Source organism: Etheostoma spectabile, chromosome 12 (assembly GCF_008692095.1).
Source record: "Etheostoma spectabile isolate EspeVRDwgs_2016 chromosome 12, UIUC_Espe_1.0, whole genome shotgun sequence".
Lineage (NCBI taxonomy): Eukaryota > Metazoa > Chordata > Actinopteri > Perciformes > Percidae > Etheostoma > Etheostoma spectabile.
The window spans coordinates 12,576,692-12,598,720 of record NC_045744.1 but is presented as its reverse complement, the minus strand read 5'-3'; the positions used below and the strand labels follow the sequence as shown (position 1 = coordinate 12,598,720).

The 22,029-nt window shown below is 38.0% G+C and overlaps 3 protein-coding genes across 4 annotated transcripts; all 3 read left to right on the top strand.

The window, feature by feature from the left end:
- The first annotated feature begins 1,114 nt into the window (after nucleotides 1-1,114).
- Nucleotides 1,115-3,055, top strand: apoda.1 (apolipoprotein Da, duplicate 1). The gene is made up of 5 exons (XM_032531955.1): nucleotides 1,115-1,334; nucleotides 1,677-1,815; nucleotides 2,074-2,195; nucleotides 2,308-2,393; nucleotides 2,582-3,055. The coding sequence occupies exons 2-5, from the start codon at nucleotides 1,699-1,701 to the stop codon at nucleotides 2,815-2,817; spliced, it is 561 nt and encodes a 186-aa protein (XP_032387846.1). The 5' UTR covers nucleotides 1,115-1,334; nucleotides 1,677-1,698; the 3' UTR covers nucleotides 2,818-3,055.
- A 435-nt stretch (nucleotides 3,056-3,490) lies between these two features.
- LOC116699412 (COP9 signalosome complex subunit 9) lies at nucleotides 3,491-9,118 on the top strand. The gene is made up of 4 exons (XM_032531956.1): nucleotides 3,491-3,557; nucleotides 3,942-4,138; nucleotides 4,661-4,733; nucleotides 8,506-9,118. Exons 2-4 carry the CDS (start codon nucleotides 4,040-4,042, stop codon nucleotides 8,541-8,543), a joined length of 210 nt encoding a protein of 69 aa, XP_032387847.1. The 5' UTR covers nucleotides 3,491-3,557; nucleotides 3,942-4,039; the 3' UTR covers nucleotides 8,544-9,118.
- Nucleotides 9,119-13,439: 4,321 nt separating this feature from the next.
- Nucleotides 13,440-20,402, top strand: and2 (actinodin2). Of its 2 annotated transcripts, none has more exons than XM_032531953.1 (6): nucleotides 13,440-13,676; nucleotides 14,210-14,300; nucleotides 16,465-16,509; nucleotides 17,778-17,941; nucleotides 18,370-19,263; nucleotides 19,489-20,402. In XM_032531953.1, the coding sequence occupies exons 2-6, from the start codon at nucleotides 14,228-14,230 to the stop codon at nucleotides 19,888-19,890; spliced, it is 1,578 nt and encodes a 525-aa protein (XP_032387844.1). In that variant the 5' UTR covers nucleotides 13,440-13,676; nucleotides 14,210-14,227; the 3' UTR covers nucleotides 19,891-20,402. The 2 variants fall into 2 exon arrangements, with proteins under 2 accessions (XP_032387844.1, XP_032387845.1); XM_032531954.1 differs by having other exon boundaries at nucleotides 13,523-13,676; nucleotides 14,213-14,300.
- Nucleotides 20,403-22,029: the final 1,627 nt, after the last annotated feature.

Genomic DNA, 22,029 nt, shown 5'->3' with positions numbered 1-22,029 from the left:
CTGTGGTTATTTTCTAGTTAAGTTAAAGAATGTGTAACATGAGTAGTGATGCAGTCATGCCTCAAAATGAGGAGAACTTGATGAAAAACAGCCTTGTTTTTTACCACTGAATCAACTCTCCATGTGATAGAATATGGAAACAAAAACTATGAATTGGAAGCATGTGATCAAAACAAGTTTGGGCTGAATGCTTTGCTGGTATACTCCAGTGTCATGAGCCAGTATACCAGTGTGGTCGGTTCTTTCCTTGATCATCTACTGACCAGTCTGGGTCATTGCCTCCATCCAGGGAAAAGCTTGGTGCCTCTGCTTTAACCAGGCTTTGATGTATCCACGTGCAGTCATTCTTCTGAAGTGTATTAGCTGGAAATTGAGCTTTTTGATCTTTCTCTTCTTTCATTTAACCTTGTTTGTAGCCATGGGACTTTGTCTGAAAGCAGACAGCATTTAATATAATTTGCATTTAATTGAAAGTGCTTGGTTAAATTAAATGCAATTTACTGCACCAGGACATTTCAGATATTTAAATGCTGGGCTATAGACTAGATTCTGATAAAACACTGTATGAATACATGTACGTGTACTACAGTTAAGTCAATGCCACAGAAAGAAAACTCACTTATCCACTCCTTCAGTTGAATCTGTGCACCTTGCCAGGATGAAAAATTACTTTTTAAGCTGCCTACAGATTATCTGCTGTAAAACCGCGAGGTAGGGCACAGAGCAACAAATTCCATTAACATGGGTCATCCATGCAATAGTTGCCAAGACATTTCACTCTGAACCAGAGATCTTAACCAGTTGGTGGCACTAGATAAAACAAGTCAGAGGGTCACCCATGCTTTAACAATTCATCCTGTAAATAATGAATAAACGTCTGAATCAAATTGAATCCCCTTCAAACCATAAATGTTAACCTCATGGTGGCACAAGATGAAATTCAATTGTTTTTTTGGGATATTTTAGTCTCTAGAACCATTTCGCTAGCATGGCTTAAAAGTCCTGTTTTATCAAATTATATCAACATTAAAATTGGCGTCTATTTGCAGCTGTGTGTGTGTAAAGACTTGAGAGTCACTTAAATAAATGCACATTCCTGCCCATCTGGAGAACATCCAGATTGTTTTATAACATTTCCACTGCTGTGTCCCCCATGACTCCACTTTGCTAATAGTTCACTTCATGTCTGAAATAAAGCTGGCTCTACACAAAGACAGTCATTGATGACACAGAGTCGCACTGCTGCAAAATCTTGCAGAGAGCAACGTCTTCAATTCAAATCCTGGGATTTGTCTGAGGGAGAGAACATATATCTGAACCACCAGGCCACAGAGGTGAGAAAATATATTTGGTGATGTATATAAATAATAAAATGACAAACAGTTCACTCAGTTATCACTTTAAGAACTTTTTTGTGAGGAAAATGTCTATTCATTTACTTGTTGAAAGAAATTGTGCAGACAAACGTTAACTTTCACATATAAATTAATTACTTTTTATATTGTTGTAAAATCCTTGTCCTTCTTTACACTACTTACCTCTGATTATATTTTTTTGTCAGATCGCTCTGCAGATATTTGTTGCCTTATCAACACATAGTGTAGATTTAATTTTATTTAATTTGTAGATTTGATTTAAGATTTAATTTGTATGTGTTGGTGTATAAAATCTTGCAGGTAACAAAGGCCTATCTCAACCATGAAGTTATCTTTTGTTGGGGTTTTTGCCTTCATCCTCCCACTCATCAGGGGTCAGGTGCCCCATTGGGGACCTTGTCCAGAACCAGCTGTTCAACCGGCCTTCAACCTTAAGCAGGTACAGGTTACTTTGGACAGAAAATGATACATACATTGGCAGACTGATGCCCGGAGGTGTCCCATGGTGGTGTGTGTATGACACGAACAGCTTTTTTTTCTCTTGTGATATTTCCAAAGGGTAAAAAAAAGACTACAAACTGTATTTTAACAATGTAACATTTTACTGAATCCACTAAAGCATAAAGATTTATTCATACTCTCAACTCACAGCGCTCTGAAATTGTCTTTGAACTTATGTATGTCTTTGCCCTCACAGTTCATGGGGAGATGGTTTGAAATTGCCAAACTGCCGGCCCAGTTTGAGAAGGGCCGGTGCATTGAAACCAATTTCACTTTGACGACAGACAAATCTATTCGAGTGGTCAGCTCTGAAAAACTGTGAGTCCTATCAGCAATTTTCTTTGTGCAAATATGGAATCAAGAGGTAGTATTTGTATGGTGTGTATTTCCCCTAATCCAACATGAAACTTGACTGTTTGAAATAAAACAGAAAAGGAGAGCTGAGGAAAATTGAAGGGACTGGAGTCATAGAGGATATGAAGAACCCAGCAAAACTGGGAATAAGTTATTCCTACGGTGAGACATATTTGATAAATTCTTAAAAATAAATGCCACTGTTGCGTGTTGTTTAGGGAGTCAATTGATAATGTTAGTGTGCTTGTTAATGTGAACGAGCATCTTCGTTTATCTCCTTGTGTCAGATCATGAGAAAACATTACAGGTGATCTGCTTTTGGTTTGGTTTTGTGCTTCTTCCAAACACAGTCCTGCCCTACTCTCCTTACTGGATCTTGTCCACTGACTACGTGAACTCTGCGCTGGTGTATTCCTGCACGGACATCCTGAGGCTCTTCCACGTCGACTTTGCCTGGATCCTGGGCCGAACACGAACCCTGCCTGACACCACCGTTGAGGAAGCCATGAATACCTTCGCCAAGAACAACATTGATGTGAGCAGGATGATTCCCAGCAAGCAGCAAGGCTGTGACAAAACTCTCTGAGCAGCAATGGAATTGCAGAAAAAGATGGTGCTGTTGACAAGAGGGAAAACGATTTATCATCCATTTCAGAAAAATCTTTGACTAATATTTAGATAATTGTGACGAGAGATGTAGTGGAGGGTAGACTCAACTCAGTAACTCAGTTTGTTTATGATTAAAAACACAGCTTTCCTGCCTTTTTCAAAAAAAAAATGTAATGCACAAAATAACTGCATGCCTATACTGTGCATTATAGTAAGTATAAAGCATATAGTAAGTGAAGGGATAGTCATAACCACATTTTTATTCAACACATCATCCCTGGTGGCAATATTACATGCTGTGCATAATGTTGTATCCAGTTTTAACCATTTAAAGATTTTCATTTTGTCATTTTCATTTTGAAATGTTTGCAGTATAAAATAAAATAATCATGTTGGAATCAAATCTGATGTTTACACAAACTGGAAACATATAGCATCCAATTAGTCAATAAAAGTCCGTGAAACTTACTTCATTTGATCTTCTTTGATTCTGTGCAGCATCTTTCTAATGAAAATATATTAAAATACACATCAGAGTGCAGTGTAGGATTGCCTCGGTGACTTCTGGACCACGTAAATATTATTAAGAGTGTGTGTTAAAAGAATTCTGCAACAATTGTTACAATTAAAGCTTACCTGAAAACTTGTTGCGGAACCTTTGTGTCTTCACTCGGCTTTTTACGTCGGATTTATTTTCCCCCGGCACCGCTCTGGCTTGACTGCTATGCTTGACTGTGTTAGTGATGGTACAACCGGCTCTTTTACGCGAGTCGGTTCAACCGGACGGTCATCGGTTCACGTTTCCATGTACACAGTCATCTAAGACGCACGAGTAATAACAACCCTTTGATTACATAGACTCGAGTGATTGCACGGTTACATTCGTTCTCCTCGTGAAGCCTACCTACCATGCAGCCTGCAACATTTAACTTAACTACCAAGATAACATGACATGTATTTGTATGTGATTTACTTCCCCATTGATAATGTGTAAATTGCTCCAGTGGAGGCACTAATGAGGTAAAAAAAACAAACAGGAGTGAGTCGGTTCTTTAACTCATGGTACCCGGCTCAGTGACACGAGTCGGATAATCAACATTAGGCTGTGTAGCTCGCTTTATTATACATCCATGGTGTACCTTCTTTAGCCAATAATTTGATGTATTTTTGGCGATAAGACTTGGTGGTTTTGTTCATCGATGCCACTAAAGGATCAATCAAATTCGACCGTCGCCATGAAACCAGCAGTGGATGAGATGTTTCCTGAGGGCGCAGGACCGTACGTGGATCTGGATGAGGTGTGTTAGCTGATTAGCTTAGTTAGCTAACGCTACGTAGCTATAGAAACACGTCAACGTTAGTTAGCTGTAACAACCAACGTTGCCTCCTTCATTGCCTTTTGGATCACATCATAATACTGTTAATAGAAATTGTTAAGTTTGTAAGTACATTTAGAGCAACTTGGAGTCAAATTGTCAGGTGTAAATTAATGGACACGTACTTGGCCAACAAAGCTGATTTTGTAGTATCTCGTTAATCTACTTCATTTTACAAATTGACAATATTTTTTATAGTGTTTACGAGGAGCCAAATAATATGATACACTAAACACATTTTGACGAAAAGCTACCTTTTTGTTTGACAAGCAGTCTGATGAAAACATCAAAATGTAAAAATGGTGATTCAAAAATAAGGTGAATCATTATCTAGTGTGTGGACCTTAACATGAAGTACAAAATATACTGTCTTTGCAGATTTATGTTTGACCTTTTTCTTGGGTTGAATTTGTGAATCTGAGCTGCATGTTTGTTCTCTGGCAGGCTGGGGGAAGCACAGGACTGCTGATGGACCTGGCTGCCAATGAAAAGGCAGTTCACTGCGACTTCTTCAATGGTAAACTATTTCTTCATAGACATACAACTTACCTTTACACAATGGCAAACTGAGATTTCAACAGAAAAACCAACCGTCGAATTTAACCCCTCATAAATATATTGAAAGAAAATACTTATGTATTGTTGTTGTCTGCAGGCATACTATATACAGTACAACTGGTCTTACTTACAGTAATTATTTAAAAGAAAATATACACATTTTGAATAGGGCTAGGGCTGTGTATATACTTTATCCTTGTCAGCCAATTCAATACCCACATGGTCTATGATTAGATGAAAAAAAATATAGACACGTGTAAAAATCTGTTAGACTGAAGTTCAAAGCTAATTTGAGTCAGAGTTAGCTCAGATTCAGTGACAATTCATTTTAAGATTTTAAATGATTTTAGATAATTAATTGTACATGAAATAATAGAATTCTGAGCCAAGTGCCCAAAATATACTACCAGACCAATACTACTAAAAAATGTGTGATGATACATGAGGCAACATTTGGGGTAATCTCCGAAGATACATATTCACTGAAATGTTGCAGACTGGGTTTGTGTCCAGTGTTTCAGCCATAGACCGAAAATAATGGACAGAGCTTCTGGGGCTGAGAAGTGAAGCCAATGCGGAAGTGTCTAAAACATGTGATTCTGTCTAATTTCCAGCAGGGGGGGAGACTCCACTAGTTGCAAAAATAAGTCAGATTGTATAGAAGTACTGTATATGATAAAATTACACTATTCTCACTTAATTTATTTAGCTTTTCATAATTAGTTTGTGGTCTCGATTGCAATTTTTTTTCTTCTTTCAAATACACCTAGTCCTTGACACCTTGTTAATTTTGTAAATTATGATCCCATTTATTTTAAAATTGACAATAAAGCGGGGGATGCTGTAGAGTGTGGCAACATGCTGATCAGTCAATCTGGTGCTGCGGTCAAAAAGTAAAAAAAAAAAAGACCTCCTATGTCCCTTTTCTTAATCCCAATGGTAAACGTCATGAGTCAAGGAAAGATGTGAAAAAGAATTAAAAAGAATTTAGGAAAGAATCCGACTGCCCTTTCACTCGGCTACGTAATCATGCAACGGCGGATGTTGAAGTAAACACTCATACACACACTATAATACATCATTTAAAAAGCAACAGCCTACGGTGACTGTAGAGGGGGACAGAAAATATCTTCTCAGGGTGGGTGTGGGTGGATGATTTAAGGTGTGTTAAGTTGATTGACACACCTTGGTTAAGAAGATTTTTGATGAAATTCTCAGAATTTGAATCTGATGTGGTGTTTGACTCAACATGCAGTAGCTGTTTCTCTTGCTTTTGTATTGCTTTTCCAAGAGGTGTCTTACAGGTCACAGTCACCCTGCACCGATCTTCACACAGTATTCTACAAATAAATATATCAATGCAATTAATTTGGTTGCTCGGGTAATCTGAAGTGAACTGAGGAGGATCCAGTCATCTTCAAATAGGAAATAGTCAGTCTGGGCAGATTGAATCTATTAGCACATGATGTTTTTTCCCCCCTGAGCGTCAGCACCGCTGGTTCCACAGCAGGAACTCTGTTTACTGGCCCCAAAACATTCCATGTACCCCTGCCCCCCTTTTTTTCAAACTGTGTTTTATAATGTAGTGTGATCTCTTGTCCTGAGGCGCAGCTACATCAAACGGCCACGACTTCTCGCCATATGCGACACAGATTCTACGCAGACGTCTCAGCAGGAGCTCTGTGGATATGCTTTGTATGAGGCTCATTTAGGGTGGCAGGCTTTATTCCCTTCTGATAGAGATGTGTAGCACTTAACTGTCTTCAGGCGTATTGAAAGCAGATCCCCTGCCCTTTGCCTACATTTACAGTGTGAAGGGTTTCTATGTTAATTTATTTATATAATCTGTGTCACACTGGCTTGGTTTATTCACAGTCACAAAAGTGACAGTTTGTACTAATTTGGGTTATTTCACACTGAAATATTTAGGCTAGCAGTTCTGTGGAAAAATAACTTTAAAAATTTTATATATATATATATATTTTTTTTCAAATACAGTGTGTGTTTTTAGGTGTAGTCCTCGTGTTTTTAAAAGATTTTAAAGCTTTTACTTCCTAGGCTAACAAGAAGCTGCAGTACAATTAAACTGTTACTCCAAGTAACACAGGAATAATTTCTTTGGAAATGTTTGTGTTTGAGGTAAAATACAGTATGAACACTACTGACTCACATTTATTCTCTCAAATTGTCTGCATGATTTGTAGTATCTAGTTTTAATTGGGTAATACAATTTACTGTATTTCTCCACTGATGCTATTTTTCATTAGTCCTGTTCAGTTAATCAGTATGGTCAGACACCCCAGACAGGACATTTAATAAAATACACACATTATTTGGCCAAAGGTATGTGGACACCCCAGTCTAATTTTGCTCTGGTGCTGTCTTAGTTCCAAGTTTTAGTTACTTTTCCCATTTTTGGAATTCTATGAATCGATTTGGAATCTGTAGGTCTTGAATCGCGATACGAATGTGAATCGTTTTTGTTTGCACACCACTATTGGACAATAAAATGTTTGAGAAAAAACCTTTTCCTGTTTCAACATGACAAAGACCCACATATTTTTGGCTAATTGTGTATATGACTTTAAGAAAAATATTGTACCAGTAGTTACAACATGGCAGAAGGAATTTTGTCACCTGAGTGTACCTGCCTTTCATTGTAGGTATTGTGTTGTGTGCTTTTTGTGTGAAGGCTTTAATTAGAGCCAACAAGTTATTGTCATGTTCTGTCTGATTTCTATGTTCTGAGTGTTTGATGACAGCTTTTAAAACGGTCTGTGCACAAGTTGGACTTGTGAATAACAAACTTGGTGCAAATTCTTGTGTGTAGTCTGCTGCACACAATGTACTGTACTTTATGTAGACTGACTTCCATTTTGAATGCATACATTATTTCAAACACATAAAGAAACCAAATTTAAAATAATAAAAACGTATAAGAACAAAACAGAGAAACAAATCAAAATATTAGTTTAACATGTCCAAAGAAGGAAGAAGTTCTTTCAGTATTTTCTGATATTTTACAGATCAAACCGTTAATTGAAAAAAAGGGCAGATTGACCAGTTGTCGTAGTTTTTATTCTACCTAGGAAACCCTTGGGCTGCAACTTATTTTCATCAAAGATTTATCTGCTGATCATTTTCTAGATTAGTTAATTCATTATTGTTCCTAAAAGGGTAAAATAAATCTTGGAAGTAATTTCCCAAAACCCAAAGATACTCTGTTTACTATCACATATGATGAAGCTGTAACTTGCCAACTTGTAGCATATTTGTTTGAAAAATGGCTAAAACGATGGATCAATTATCCAAATAGTTGCCGAATAATTGTCTGTTGATCAAGTGATCGTTGCAGTTCTAGAAAACACACACACACACAGAATATGAAAAGGGCCCTATCTAAAAAGGCAATGCCAAAACAACACTAGTAGCTTGAGTGTAAAATGAAGGCTACCTGCAGGAACAGAGGATGTGGCACATGTTCCCATGCCGGTTCATACACTTCTGCTGCTGACCTCTGACCTCTCACAAACTGTCAGACCGCCCAGCAGACTCCTCAGCAACTGCATTTCCAGATCCTTTTACCTTTATCACCATGCACCCCTCCAACCCTCTCAACCCTATCACGCTGCTTTATGAGAAAATGCCCTGGCTTGCAGAAACACAGCCAGTGTTTTTTCTCCGGCTGTTATGGAACTTTTGTTTAATAATTTTGTTTTTGTTTTTCACAGATTTTGAAGATCTGTTTGATGATGACGACATCCAGTGACAGAGACTTACACGTCTTCAGAGTAATGATGGATGATATTCACACTACTCCACTTTTTTTTTGGTGGAAAACAAACTAACCATTTACTGTCTAATGACATACAATTGCCTCTCGTCGCTGTTCTAGTTCCAGGCTTTTTTAAAAACATCCTTCATAAGTCGTTACCAGCTCCAGATGTTGAGAAATTCTTAACATCCCAAGGATTCCTTCATATGTAGTTTGTTAAAAGTAGGAGCTTGGATTGTGCTCATGTCTTCGACGGCTTCTAAACTGGATTGCAGGTTTCAGTTTGCTGGAGAACACCTGTTCGGAGCGTAATTATACATGTGATGGGCAGAGGCTCCATATGCTGTCGCTCTTAGACATGCTGCAGATGGCATATGATGAATGATGGTCTGCTAAAATTACTTAAATTATTTGTATAACGTGCATGATAGTCACATACAGTACATTCTGTGTGTTTGGTTTTATATCTGCAGTCCTGCTATATCATTCATTTGCACACGTGTACAGTAGTTATACATCCACACTTGTATTCTTGTGGTCAAAAATCAATAAATAGCATTTTGTATAAATGAAGCGTCTGAAGTGTCAGTCTGTCTTTCAATGTTTAATAATTATTTTTCTCATTTTTTGTGCACTTTTCTTCTCAAAAACATTGTACATAAACTTGATTAGATAGGTTTTACATCATATTATAAAATAAAATCTTTTTAAGTTCTTAAAGTGCTCAGAAGTGGGAAGTGGAGCTGAAAAAATGAGTTGATTGATAGGTTGACTGTTAAATTAATTTATATGTTTTATTTTATATTTAATATAATATTTTGACAATCGTTTAATTGTTTGTATTTTTTCATACAAAAATATCAAACATTACTTCCAGTTTTTAAATGTGAATATTTGTTGCTTAGCGCTACCTAATTTAACCAGTCACACACATTTTGGTTGTGCACTAGTGGTTGGACAAAGAAAGACTTCTAATGACAGATAATGGATATTGAAAACCCGGGAAAAGACAAGGAGAAAAAAGAAAGTGACTGTTTAATGAACTACCACTCGTAGGTCAAGAATGAACTTTGAACCTTTTATCAAGTTGATAATTGATAAGTTAAAAGATAAAGGTTAGTTATAAGATTTTAAAATTGTTTTATTTCAGCATTATGAAGTGTAGAAAGTAAAAATAAATCTGAGAAACCTCAAGGATCAGCCAGAGTGTTATTAACTCCAGCACTGCAGCCAATAAAATAATAAGACATGGTAACTTAAGGAGAAGAGCTTTATAAACCAATATTTACCACCAATATGAAAGCGCAAGGACAGTATTTGCAATCAAATGTAAGCTATCCACCTATAGATTACATCACCACTGTCAAAAAGAAAGACTGCTTTAAATAAATTGTGTACAGAACATGTGAGACGCCAGCCTACTGTAGTTTCTGCATTGCAGCATAAAGAATTCTTCTTTGTCAGTAAGATATCATATAGATTTGATCATTTCCATTTCTGTAGAATGAGAGACTCCTTCAATATCAGTACCAAAGAGAATTTGGATGTGAAGGTCAATAATATTTCTTGTTTTGGGCAACAGCATATTGGGTTTTTATTATCATTCAGCACAAGTTGGAGACTGATAAGAGGCTACTGAAGAGCACAAAATGCAAACTGCAGGTTTTTAACAGCTCACTGTACAGAATCAGCACAACAGAGAACTGTACTGTCAGCAAAGAAATTTCCAACAGTTATGTACAAGACAATGGTTTTAATAACACAAGGATCAGAGCCAATTAACAAAAAGACAATTAATGGCAGGAAATAATCAACTTTATAACAATCGCTTTAGAAAGTCATGACCAGGAGATAGTTCTGGCAAAGCGAGACTAGCCTGTCCAAACATGGCACAATATTATTTTCAATCTGTAAAAGAACAGGAATAATAAGCTTCTCTCTGCAGACTGAAATGCCAATTGTGGAGCATTTTAAGAAGATTAGTTATTAAAAATCCCAAATTCTGGGTGTGCAGGACAATGTAGAGATTAGACAAGATTATGTTATAATTTATATTATTTCTATTACATTATTAAGACTAAGAGTCTACAGCCATGCTAGTGTCTATGAGGCTGTACTCAGGCAAAGTGGTGCTTTGAGCTAAACGTTAACTTTGCATGCTAGCATGCTCCCAATGACAATAATGACGTGATATAATGTTTACCAGGTTCACTTCATCTTAATTTAGCATTAGCATTGTAACATTTGCTAATTGGCAATAGCCACAAAGTACAGCTGAGGCTAATTCAAACAATATGACAACAAAAATGACAAACAACAAAAGAAAATGTTCTGTTCTTTTGACAATCGAGTCAATATTTGTGAAAGTCAACATTCACTCAAAGCCACAGCCCCCCGATCTACTGTAAGTCTTCAGTCTGTGAATGCATTGAAACACCGGTCTAATGACATTGAATGCAAAATCTGAAATGTCTGAGATTTTGAAACTAGGCCTACAACATGAACTTTATCTGATTTAAGCAGTGATAGCTCTGAGCCGTTAAATTAAACTGAGCATCTGTCCCAGCATGCATTCGGCCTACAGTGTTTTGTCTTTCTTTCTTACATCGGGAATACCAACACAATAGCTTTAAACATTGTTGCAAAATGTTTTTTTTGTTCAATCACATATTTATTCCTCTTTTAACACACATTTAAATTATTAATAATCACAGAACGATCCCTCGCTGATTATTTGTATGTGACATGTAACCAAACTAACGTGCCAACATGAAATCATTTGACAGACATCGTCATTTTTTACAAGGGGCTGTGTTTTTAATGAGCTTTTCTTTCACAAGTGGTATAAAGACACTTTATGGGTTTTTTAACCAGAATTTTTGTTAAGTTGTAAATTTTCCATGCACATAAAGAAACAGACATCTCTCCTGATGGCTGTTCTGCCTTACGCTGAAGAAGACAATCATTTGTCTCCTTCTGTGACAGCCCCAGTTATTTTGAAATGTGTAAATTGCAGGGATCATAGCCAAGGCTGAGGCATCATCAGTCATGCAAGAGGGAGGGACACAGTCCTAGGGGACACACTGTATGGCAGTAAAAAGACAGCATTTAGGAACTGAGTGGAAGATGAGGCTTAAGGCGGAATAGTTTGATTTAGTTTTGTTAATAATTTTATATAGACCATAGGACTCAAAATATATATATCTTTAGCTGAAGCTGCTCTGCCATTTACTGTATATATATAGTAGGCCCATTACTGTTTAGCCTACTATTTGAGTGATTCCCAGGAGGTATGGTCAAAGACTAAACTTATATTGAAATTATGTATACAGTATATAGGTAAGGGTTGAAATAGATAGCTAAACTAATGATTAAACAGTTGAAATGGTAGATAAAAGTAATGGATAAATAATGAAATAGCTTAAAGCAATGTACAAACAGTTGAAATAGTCAGCTTAAGTAATGGATAAATGGTTAAAAGAGTTAAGTAAAAGTAATGATAAATGGAGTTATGATAAATGGTTTAAATACGTTAGCTAAATGTTCGGGATACATTTTCTTTAAATAGTTAACATTAGCTAAAAGTTCTGAATGAATGGTTTAAACACGTTATCTTAAAGTTATAAAATATGAAATACATTAGCCTAAGGTTACAGATAATGTTTGAAATAGTTAACTTTGGCTAAAAGTTCTTGATAAATGGTTGAAATGTGTTTGCTGAAAGTTTGTTAGTGTATGTTTTTTCTTCAAAGAAAAATAAGTTCACATTATGCAGCTAATGTTTTCCAGTTTCCATAGTTCCTGTATATCTTCCATTGACACAGGCTGGAGGCTGTACAGGTTACGTGGCATAATCCTCACATCAGGAGCCTATACTAACCAAACTGTTGGCATGCTGGTCCTAATGTCTCTGAACATCCAGCTGCAGCAGCAGCAGCTTCATTAGTGGCCTACCTCTGCTAATGACTCCAGCCTCCTCCGTGTTGTTAAAAAAACATGTATGTGCAAGAAAAGCAACTTTTTTGGGAGTGAGAAAAAAAATACTTGTATTAATTCAACTGACAGGCTATATGTTTGAAAACGTGAAACAATCTTAAATATTAAAGTTTATAGGTCTGGCCAATAAAAATAAATAAACACTTTAGGAGCGTTTTCTCCCCTCTAATATAACTCATTACCCTCTAAATAAAACAGCTTAGTAACTGTATTCAAGCCAGCACGTTTGGAACAGAAAGACTGGACCTTTTGCTTAGATGTAGCATTGCATCACTGAAATGAAATGAGTCACGTACCTGTCATTCTGGCTAATATTGCTCACACATATGTCAATATACTGATGCAACACAGTAGTAATTTCAGAAATATATATATCTTTGATTCTTTGTAATGCATTTTTACAGAGACACTGTTCTTATGGAGATGAAGCATCAACAAAAACAAGATGTTTGTCTGAGTAGAGGGAGTTACTGTTGTTTACTTCTTGTTATTTACTGATAAATTCTGTTTGTTTTATCTTTTATCTTCTGGTGTATCATCAGAACTACCTTTTGCTCTACTGTTTCCACTGGAAGTTTTATCAGCACCACCTCTGTGATAGCCTCGGGCACTTCTTTATCTGCTCTCCTGTAACAGACGCTTCAAGCTGTGTGGATTTAACAGCTTACAGTTTTTAGGTTCGTGCCCACTGAGCTGTACTGTGTATAACTTCAGAATCTCAAAATCATCTATTGGCTGAGATACAATGTCACCTCGCATGTTGACCCCCCAAATTCCAGACCTGTGAGGAAAGAAACTTTGCGCTAAATGGCACCTTGTTAATGTTGCTCCTCTGAAAGCAGTTGTGCTGCTTACTTCTCCTAATTACAGGACCCCTATTGGTCGAACCGATGGCAGCGCAGGAGCCAATCCTGGAGTGCTTACCAGCATGCTGGAGCCGGATGACATGCCTTTTTGTTTTAATGATCAAGGGGGCCCCTTTAAAATGTTTCCCTGTCTGTCTGTCCCATAGTTAGAGGTTTTAGACAACTCAGTAACAGTTCAGCAAGCACCCCCCCCAAGAAGCTCGATCCAGAGAGGCACTGGATCCAGAGGTGATCACAGGAGGCCAGAACTTCAGCATATTTGCAGGTAAGGATTGATGCGAATGATGCATGTTGCTAAAATGTATATATTTGTAGTTTACTGAGCCACAGCAACTGTCTGCAACTTCACTGCCATTGAATGAATAGTGAGAAAGTCCTCAACTGTGTGAAACTGTAGAAAACAATTTCCGTTTTTGAGCACAGTGGCTGTAATTAACAGACACAAGAACATTTCAAGCACTTGGCTGTTTAATTGTTCAGTTGAGTTGCTTCATTTGATACTCTAACATTCATGACTAAAGTCTTACTTTGCTCAGTAATCCCTGAAAAAGCTTTATTACAGCATGTCCCCAATCCTCTCTATTGTCTTGGATTCAGCCAGTTACATTAAAGCTTTCCGAGTGCTTTGTCTTCTCATTTCAACATCTAACACAAGACACAGAAATCAACCCAAGTCTAGTTGGATTGTAATATTACAGTACCCCTATCATGCCAGAGGATCCTACTTTATTAAGTATCTTAAAAAATACAATTTTGTCACAACATCATCAGTGAATATTGTTTTCTTTTTACCTCAAGAAGGACCTAAAACAGAAAATGTCACTTGTTGGACGACCATCGACTTCCCTGATCCACACAGGATTCCTGTTAGCTATGGTTTTACTACCAGGTAAGACTTTATTTACACATTTTAACTGATTTAAAATGCATCTATTACTTTATCTGATAATCTAAAGCAGGGGTCTTCAACAATTTTTAAGCCAAGGACCCCTTAACTGAGAGAGAGACGGATAAGGGACCCCCCACTACATGTGTCGTATAAAATTAAGTTGCAAGTTAAACTGGGCCTACTATGTGTAGGGCGGCCTAAAGCTTTTATACCTTTGCATAGCATACTTAAAACATACAACTGTATCTGTGGATGCTAGTGACTACCTTACCTATGGGCCAGCAAGCCTATCATTGCTGTGGTTTTATATTTGTGGGATATGTGGGATTCATGTTTAGACAAAAATTAACAATAATGTGGAGGCCCCCCTGCACTGACTCTGAGGACCCCCTTGTTGAAAATCCCTGATCTAAAGATTAGCAGACAGGATCTGTAATCTAATGAAATGGTAGTTGCTCCTCTTAACATTTATAACTGCACATTCAGGGATATAGTCACATCACTGAAGATACTTAGGTCTTTTGGGGAATTAAACTGACATCCCATTTTACAAAGATACTTGGAAGGGTATTCAATTCTGAAATTTTACAATGAGTATCTTTAACATTGACAATTTTTAGGCAGAGAAAAAATAGAATGAACAATTAACTTTGTTGCACTTAGAGTTTCTCCACAATACTATAATTTGTGGCAGTGAGGCAACTTTAAAGCACATTTACATTTACAAGATCAGTGTTTCCATATCTCTTTGATTTTAGTGTCTACTGTAACCCCTTATCACAGGTTATCCTTTTCATTTCACAGTCCAAAGCGTGGTGTTTCCTTCTCAGATTGTTTCAATTGAAGGATTTTCAGAGGCCTGAGGAGGTTGAAGTACTCAGTATTTTAGATACATGTTATTTTGTGTAACTAGTTTTAATTTCTTTCCAATCTATTTAATCATCTTCCTTTCTTTGGGCGAGGCATATGTTGAATGTGTTTGTGTTTTTGGCAGAGGTGAAATGTAACCAAGTACATTTGCTAAAGTAATACAAAATTGAGGTACTTGAACTCCAGTTGTGTTTCCATATTATGTGACTCATACTTTTTTCTCCACTACATTTATCTGATATAATTGCTCTGCTGAGTGAGATTTCAAATACAAAACATGTATATAAAGTGAGTTTATAAAATATGACACACACAGATAAATGACCCAATAGTTAAACAGTATAATGTAGTTAAAGAAAACTCCACTTTGACCATCTACAACAATAAAATGCTACTTTGACTTATTAACGCATCAGTAACAATATATAAGACAATTTACAAAAATATATATCACATGTTTGTCTACATGAAAAAAATACTTTTACTTTTTATTCTTTAAGTATATTCTGCTGATAACACTATGTACTTTTCTTTAAGAAAGGTTTGAAATACAATACTTTTACTTGTACTTTTACATCACTCTATTGCCACTTTTACATAAGTTAAGATACTGAGTACTTCTACCTCACTTTGGGCTTATAACCGTGATATTTCTTAAATCCCGTTCACTGGCACATTAATCTATGGCACAGAATTACACCCTCATCTCTTCAATATTAAAATCAAATGCAGTGTTGGTGTGAAAGGCAGTCTGTATGTCTTTCTAGAGTCATAAAAAGACTTGTATCCCTGGGATATTTTCCCTACATTAATAAATTAGAAGGACTGTAAGTTTCTGCTATAATCAGCTGACTCGGCATAGTTTCTCGTAGTCGTTAACTTCTGAAGGAAATAACCGGTGGAACAGAAACATTCCACATATGGAAACATGGATGTTAATGGACAAGTCTCCTCCCACCTTCCACTTTTACAGTGTATTGAAAATTGGTTTGTGTGAGGGCCCACGCTTTGTAGTTTTACAGGTTAACTTTAAGGAGGCCCCCAGTAGTTGCACAAGCTCCACCATTCTGGCTCAAAGCCTAATAGAGCATGCATGGGGCATGGTGGGGGTCTGCAGGAGAAGGAGGGGCGGCTGCCTATGTCAGGGCGCCAGAGCCCCAGCACCTGCCGTGTTTCACCCAGGGCCTTACTAGCAAGTCAGCTTTTTTCCGATGTTTAGGGAAAGCTCAACATCTGGTTCCTGTCAGTTTACATCCCTACTGCTGCTAATGTGGCTGCTGCTTGTGTTTTACAGAGTTTCTGGGGGCGGTTCCAGTGGAGAAGTACAGGGAGGGGGAAGGTAAGGACCTGTGGCGTGGCATTTGGGACACATTGGCTGTTATACTCACTGAAGACACAAATTAATTGGGGAGTGGACATTAAAAACTTAACAGAAAATAAGATGGACACAATTTTCCTAACCACCAATCATTTTAAATAAGTTTTCATGAGAAAATGGCCCACGTTAGCTGGGTCCAGCCTCTCAAATGTGAGCATTTCTGGCTTTTATTTGCCATGTATGATGCTAAAGTGAACATTCTGGGGTTACGAATTGTTGTTTGTACAAAACAAGCATTTTAAAGAAGTCGTCTTTGGCATCTGAAAGTCTGGAATGGGCATTTTTACTATTTACTTTATGCTGACATTTAAAATAGACCAAAGACCAAGCAATTAACTAATTAATTTAATAATTGCTAGTTGCAGCCCTAATCCAATCAAATAACCCTTTCATCAAGTACCTTTTTGAATGTTGTAGCGTTCAGTTGTAGTTGGCAGTGTCTCAGAGAATAGTAGTTATTGCATTTTTCAAAGAGGGTACAGTTTGTGATGCTGTTGTATTGGGTGGCTTTATATGGATTCCTGGGGAGGTAAAGTAACAGAAACATCAATTAAACAAGATGACAGTTCATCTATTTAAATAAAAAAAATAGTTTAAATAACTGTATGTGCTTTCTTTTTGAGAGTCCACTCACGTGTCTGTAAAGTAAATATGTAGCTGGGGCCAGCAGCAAATTACCTGAACTTGGCATAAAGACTGGAGCCAGGCTAGCTGTTTTCCCCTGTTTTCAATCTTCATGCTAAGCTAAGCTAATCAGCAAACCATGTAGTGTACAGACATGAGAGTGGTTTCAATCTTCTCATCTAGAAAATATGCGGGTTTTTTTTAAATGTTGAACTACTCTTTTATTAATTTCATATTTAAATATTTAATTATAGAATGTTGCTACTTATGTGTGTATTTTGAAACACAGTTCATTTTACTGTAAGCTGGTTAGTTTATTGACTTAAATATCACAATACAAACACATAAAATAACTTTACATGATGAATAAAAACACACTATCTAACACAATTTCCCATAAAATACAATGCATATAAATTAAAGTATGTAACATAAGTTAGACATGGTTTGTGCCTGTAAATAGTAATAGTAGTCTGAGGACATAAAAACACAAATATTTTATACTCAACAAATTAAAAAAAATACCACATCTTACTACATAATTTGTAATTCTGGCTTCAGCACACCTAATTCAGTCCACTCTCTCCCCCTTGTCTCCCCTTTAGTGCCTGCAGTGTCTGATGATGTGAACACTGAGAGCATGGACAGCCTGAAGACGCTGGTTCGCAACAGAAGGAATGCTCCCATCTTGGCTGTGCCCCAGTTCAAACGCCTGCCTGACTTTTGGGGATGGTACAAGTACTTCATGGACACCCACAACCAGGAGGGAGTGAGTGGAGTTTGTCTGATATTAATTATTTAGTTTCTCCCAGTGAGGATTGTGAAACAGTGCTTATTTTTCCTTATAACCAAGTGTCCCTAGATTGCCTCTGTTATACTTTGACACTATAAATAAAATGGAATTTAATTATTCCACTAAGTTACTCTTCAATGCAAGTCATGTATTTCTAGTATGTATTCTGACATGTTTTCTTTACATGCATGCAAGCTCTGTGGTTTAACAAGAGTCAAGCTGTCTGGATGAGTAACAAGACAGTGAGCTGAAAAAGAACAGAGAACTTATGTGAAAGTGTTCATCTGTCAAGGGCATTGTTCAAATTCTTTGTTTTTTATTTTAGTTTTAATCTCTATGGCATGTAACTCATATGGAATAAGAGCATATTTATTAATGTTGTCCTCCTTTTTCCAATATTTCAGGTTGAGGATCTGGATCGTCTGTACATGGCCTACCTGCAGAACAAGCACAGGTCAGAGGAGGGCCCAACTTTCAACCACTACCTCAAGCACCTCAGTGAAATCTACAAGTCTTGTGCCGATTCCGAAGATCCGGAGTGCATCTCTGAGTCTACCAGCAAGCCAAAGGCTGCAATGGTGATGCCCGCCCCCATCAAGTCTGCTGCCGTCAGGATGTGCAATCCTTACCTCGACCCCTACTGCCTCTTTCCCCTCCTCCCAAAAGCTGCCCCACACCCTGAGCCAGCTCCAGCCAAGGTCCCAGCCCCCATCCTCACCCCTATGTTGCCCACCCCCCTGAAGAGCCCCACTGGCTTCTACTACTATGCCCCCATCTTGGAGCCCTTCCTGAGCGCTAATCAGAGGTCTGAGCTGCTGAGGATCTGCAACTCTGAAGATGTGGAGTGTCTGCAGTATCACCTGAGGGCCGCTTATGGCTACCGCCCAGCACTTGGCCCACCCCCATCCTACGCCGCCCTTAAATGTGACCCCAAGGACCCCTACTGCAGGCCCCCCCTGGTCCAAAAAGCCCCCACTGGCTTCTACCACCTGCTCTACCCCAGCTGTGATCCAGCAGTTGATCCTCTGTGTGTGACCAACGCTGCTGTTTCTGCTCCCCTTGCTGCAGATGGGTCCCCTAAAGAGCAAAACTGCAACCCTCTCTTTGACGGTGGCTGCAACCCCCTGACCGCCACCAAGCTGTCCGGCCTCACCAAGCCCGTTCTGGAATACGCCCCCAATGATGAGCCAGCACCTCCTGCTTCTCCTCTGGCCTGCGACCCTCGCTATGACCCATTCTGCATACTGGCAGCTGCCGCTGCCCTGCGCAGGCCCGCTCCACAGATCCCCGAGCACCAGGTCTGAATTTGAAGTCCTGCTACTAGGATAAAATAGTTAAATGTTTTGACAAATGTAGTTTCATCTTGCTTGTTGAATGGTTCAATTAACTGTATATTCCTTTTCATTTGGTTTATTAAATGTTGTAGTTAAAAGAAATGGGTGTTGCACAATGCTTTTACTTGCTATCTATGATCTGCTTTGCATTTGTTTTGAACCAAAAACACAAATCAATCAATCAACCAGGTCCGCTACAAGCTTGGCATCCACGGCAAGACCAAAGAGGGCTACGACTGCTATGTGCACTATGACAAAGACTGCACCCCGGTGAAGTCTGGCCCCAAGGCCAAGGCCGACATCATGGCTCCAGCCAAGCCCTTCTGCCATCCGTTTGACCCCAAATGCGGAAAGTTCGCTTCATCCTCCGACGTCGAGGCCCCGAAGCCAGGCAAGGATGGCATAATCCTGCCCGACCCAGACTGCGACCCTGAGTACGACTACAACTGCCGCCTGCGTCGCCCCAAGCCCGCCACTGTTGCTGATGAGCCCGCAGCTGCTGAGGATATGGCTGCAGATGAGCCCGCTAAGGAGGTTCCTGTCCAACGCTTCGAAGACTTCCTCAGGGGCATCATGAACCAGCACCAGTAGATTTCAGAAATAACAACAGAACCAACAACTACTAGATAACCTACCTGGCAGAATTGGAACACACTCTAATTGTTATGGACTTCATGGGCCACAAGCTTTCACAATGTCATCAAGTCAATACAAAACTATAAAATCTATCAGAAAATATTGCAGCTGTTAAATAGTGAATCCGATTTCCCCAGAAAATCTGAACATATTCTAGTTTTGGTCTGTTTTTACAAATGGGGAACAATTGAAGTGCACCAAGCAACATAGAACATGTTAAACGTGTGTATTAAATACTTCATGTGTGTATGTTTGTAGAAAAGAGTTGTGTGTATAGATGTGTAGACAGATTAGGGGTAGTTTGAATTTGTGTGGGTGAATTTTGTGGAGTGGGTAAGAATTTCTCTCTGTTGTACATTCTCTGTTTCCATTTCTGTTACCCTATTTAATGTTGTTTTTCACATTTTTCTAACTCTAAACCCATAATGCATAATCTGTTTAGTTTTAATAAAGTCCTAAATAAAAAAATGTTTGAGTTTTCTTTCTGCAGGTTTAATTATCCTTTTGTCAAAATCATCCGTACACTGAGGTCACAAACAGATTACAAATAAAAGTATTTCCTCAAGTTGAAAGCATCAAGACACCACTGCTTAAGGATCCAACACATATTCTGAATGTTTTTTACTATTTTAGAGGGAGCCTACTCCTCACACAGACTTTCATCACATCAGTCTACAGTGTTTCAACATGCAGAACATAGTTGAACCTCAAAGTGCCAGATGGCACCAGTTTATGTCCCGCCATTTTAAAAATAGCCCATTGTTGCTACATCTGCACATTTTATATTCACAAATAATCTCCAAAATATGTGTTTTGAATTATACATCCAGCAAGAATGAAACACTACCGATATGCACGCTGCTCTGTGATTAATCATGCACCGTGGTGCTTTAATATACTTTCTAATGTTAGCATGCTAACATGCTAATAATGACAATGATAATATGCTGATGCTAACAATTTTCAACACCTTAGTTCAGTGTGTTTGCATGCTGACATTTGCTTATTGGTACTAAATACAAATTAGGCTACAGCTGAGGCTGATAGTAATGTTGTCAGATTTGCAGGTGTTTGGTCATAAACGAAATACCGGGGCTGCTAAAACTAAACAGCAACTCGTGATTCCAGAAACAATGTTACAGTTGTTTACACTTGTCTAAAATATTAATTGCAAGAAGAGAAATTCAGAAACAAGGACACATTCAAACAACATGACGAAATAATCCTGACTTCGCTATCCTTAATTAAAAGCAAGTGTTATCCCTACAATAAATGTAATCTAGATTTTTGTCCCCAGATTGGAGGTGAGTCCTGCTAATGTGACTGTATGTACAGTATGTCACTGCGTGCATCATGTAGTTTTGTCATTTGTCTTGGTTTACCTGCTGACAAAAATGCATTCACAAATTCAGTCTTTTGTTGATAAATAAATCAATTTTTAAGAAAAAGTAAATGATGAGCTGTGGTATTTTCTCTCCCAAAGCTAAACATTTTTAGAAATGAACTGCAGCCATAGACTACAAGGACTGCAGTCTTCTTTTCAATAACCAACTTTTCAGCAGCTCCAACGCACAGCAGTCGCCTCAAGGAGACAAACTCTGCAGCTGCTGCAGTTTTAAAGGCAGGCAACACAGAGCCTTGCCCGGTAATGACTAGCTGAACACAACACGCAGTCAAGAAAGCCTGATGGAAGTATGTATCTAATTGCAGCTGCTGTCCTGTAAGGTTTGGACATGTACCAATTCTGCTTTTGTATTTGAGTTCAAACAGCCTGAAGCAAGACACATTTCATTCAAGTTTAGTCAGGATTATCAGCTGTCTTCTGCATTTTACACTGACGTTTAGCATAAAAATGAAGCACAGGAGGTTCATATCACTTTCTGACTTGAGTTCTTCAATGTATTTTAGTTTGCCTTCTGGGCAGTGCTAAGTAACCTACAATTGTAAGGGTTATTTGTGCTTCCACTTTAGTAACTAGTTACTTTGCAAATAGAAAATGTAATCAATAAATAGATTTTAATAGGTTATGATGAAGATAAAACATTATCCTGGGAGAAATTTCACTATAGTCAGCAGTACATAAAGCAACTAAAG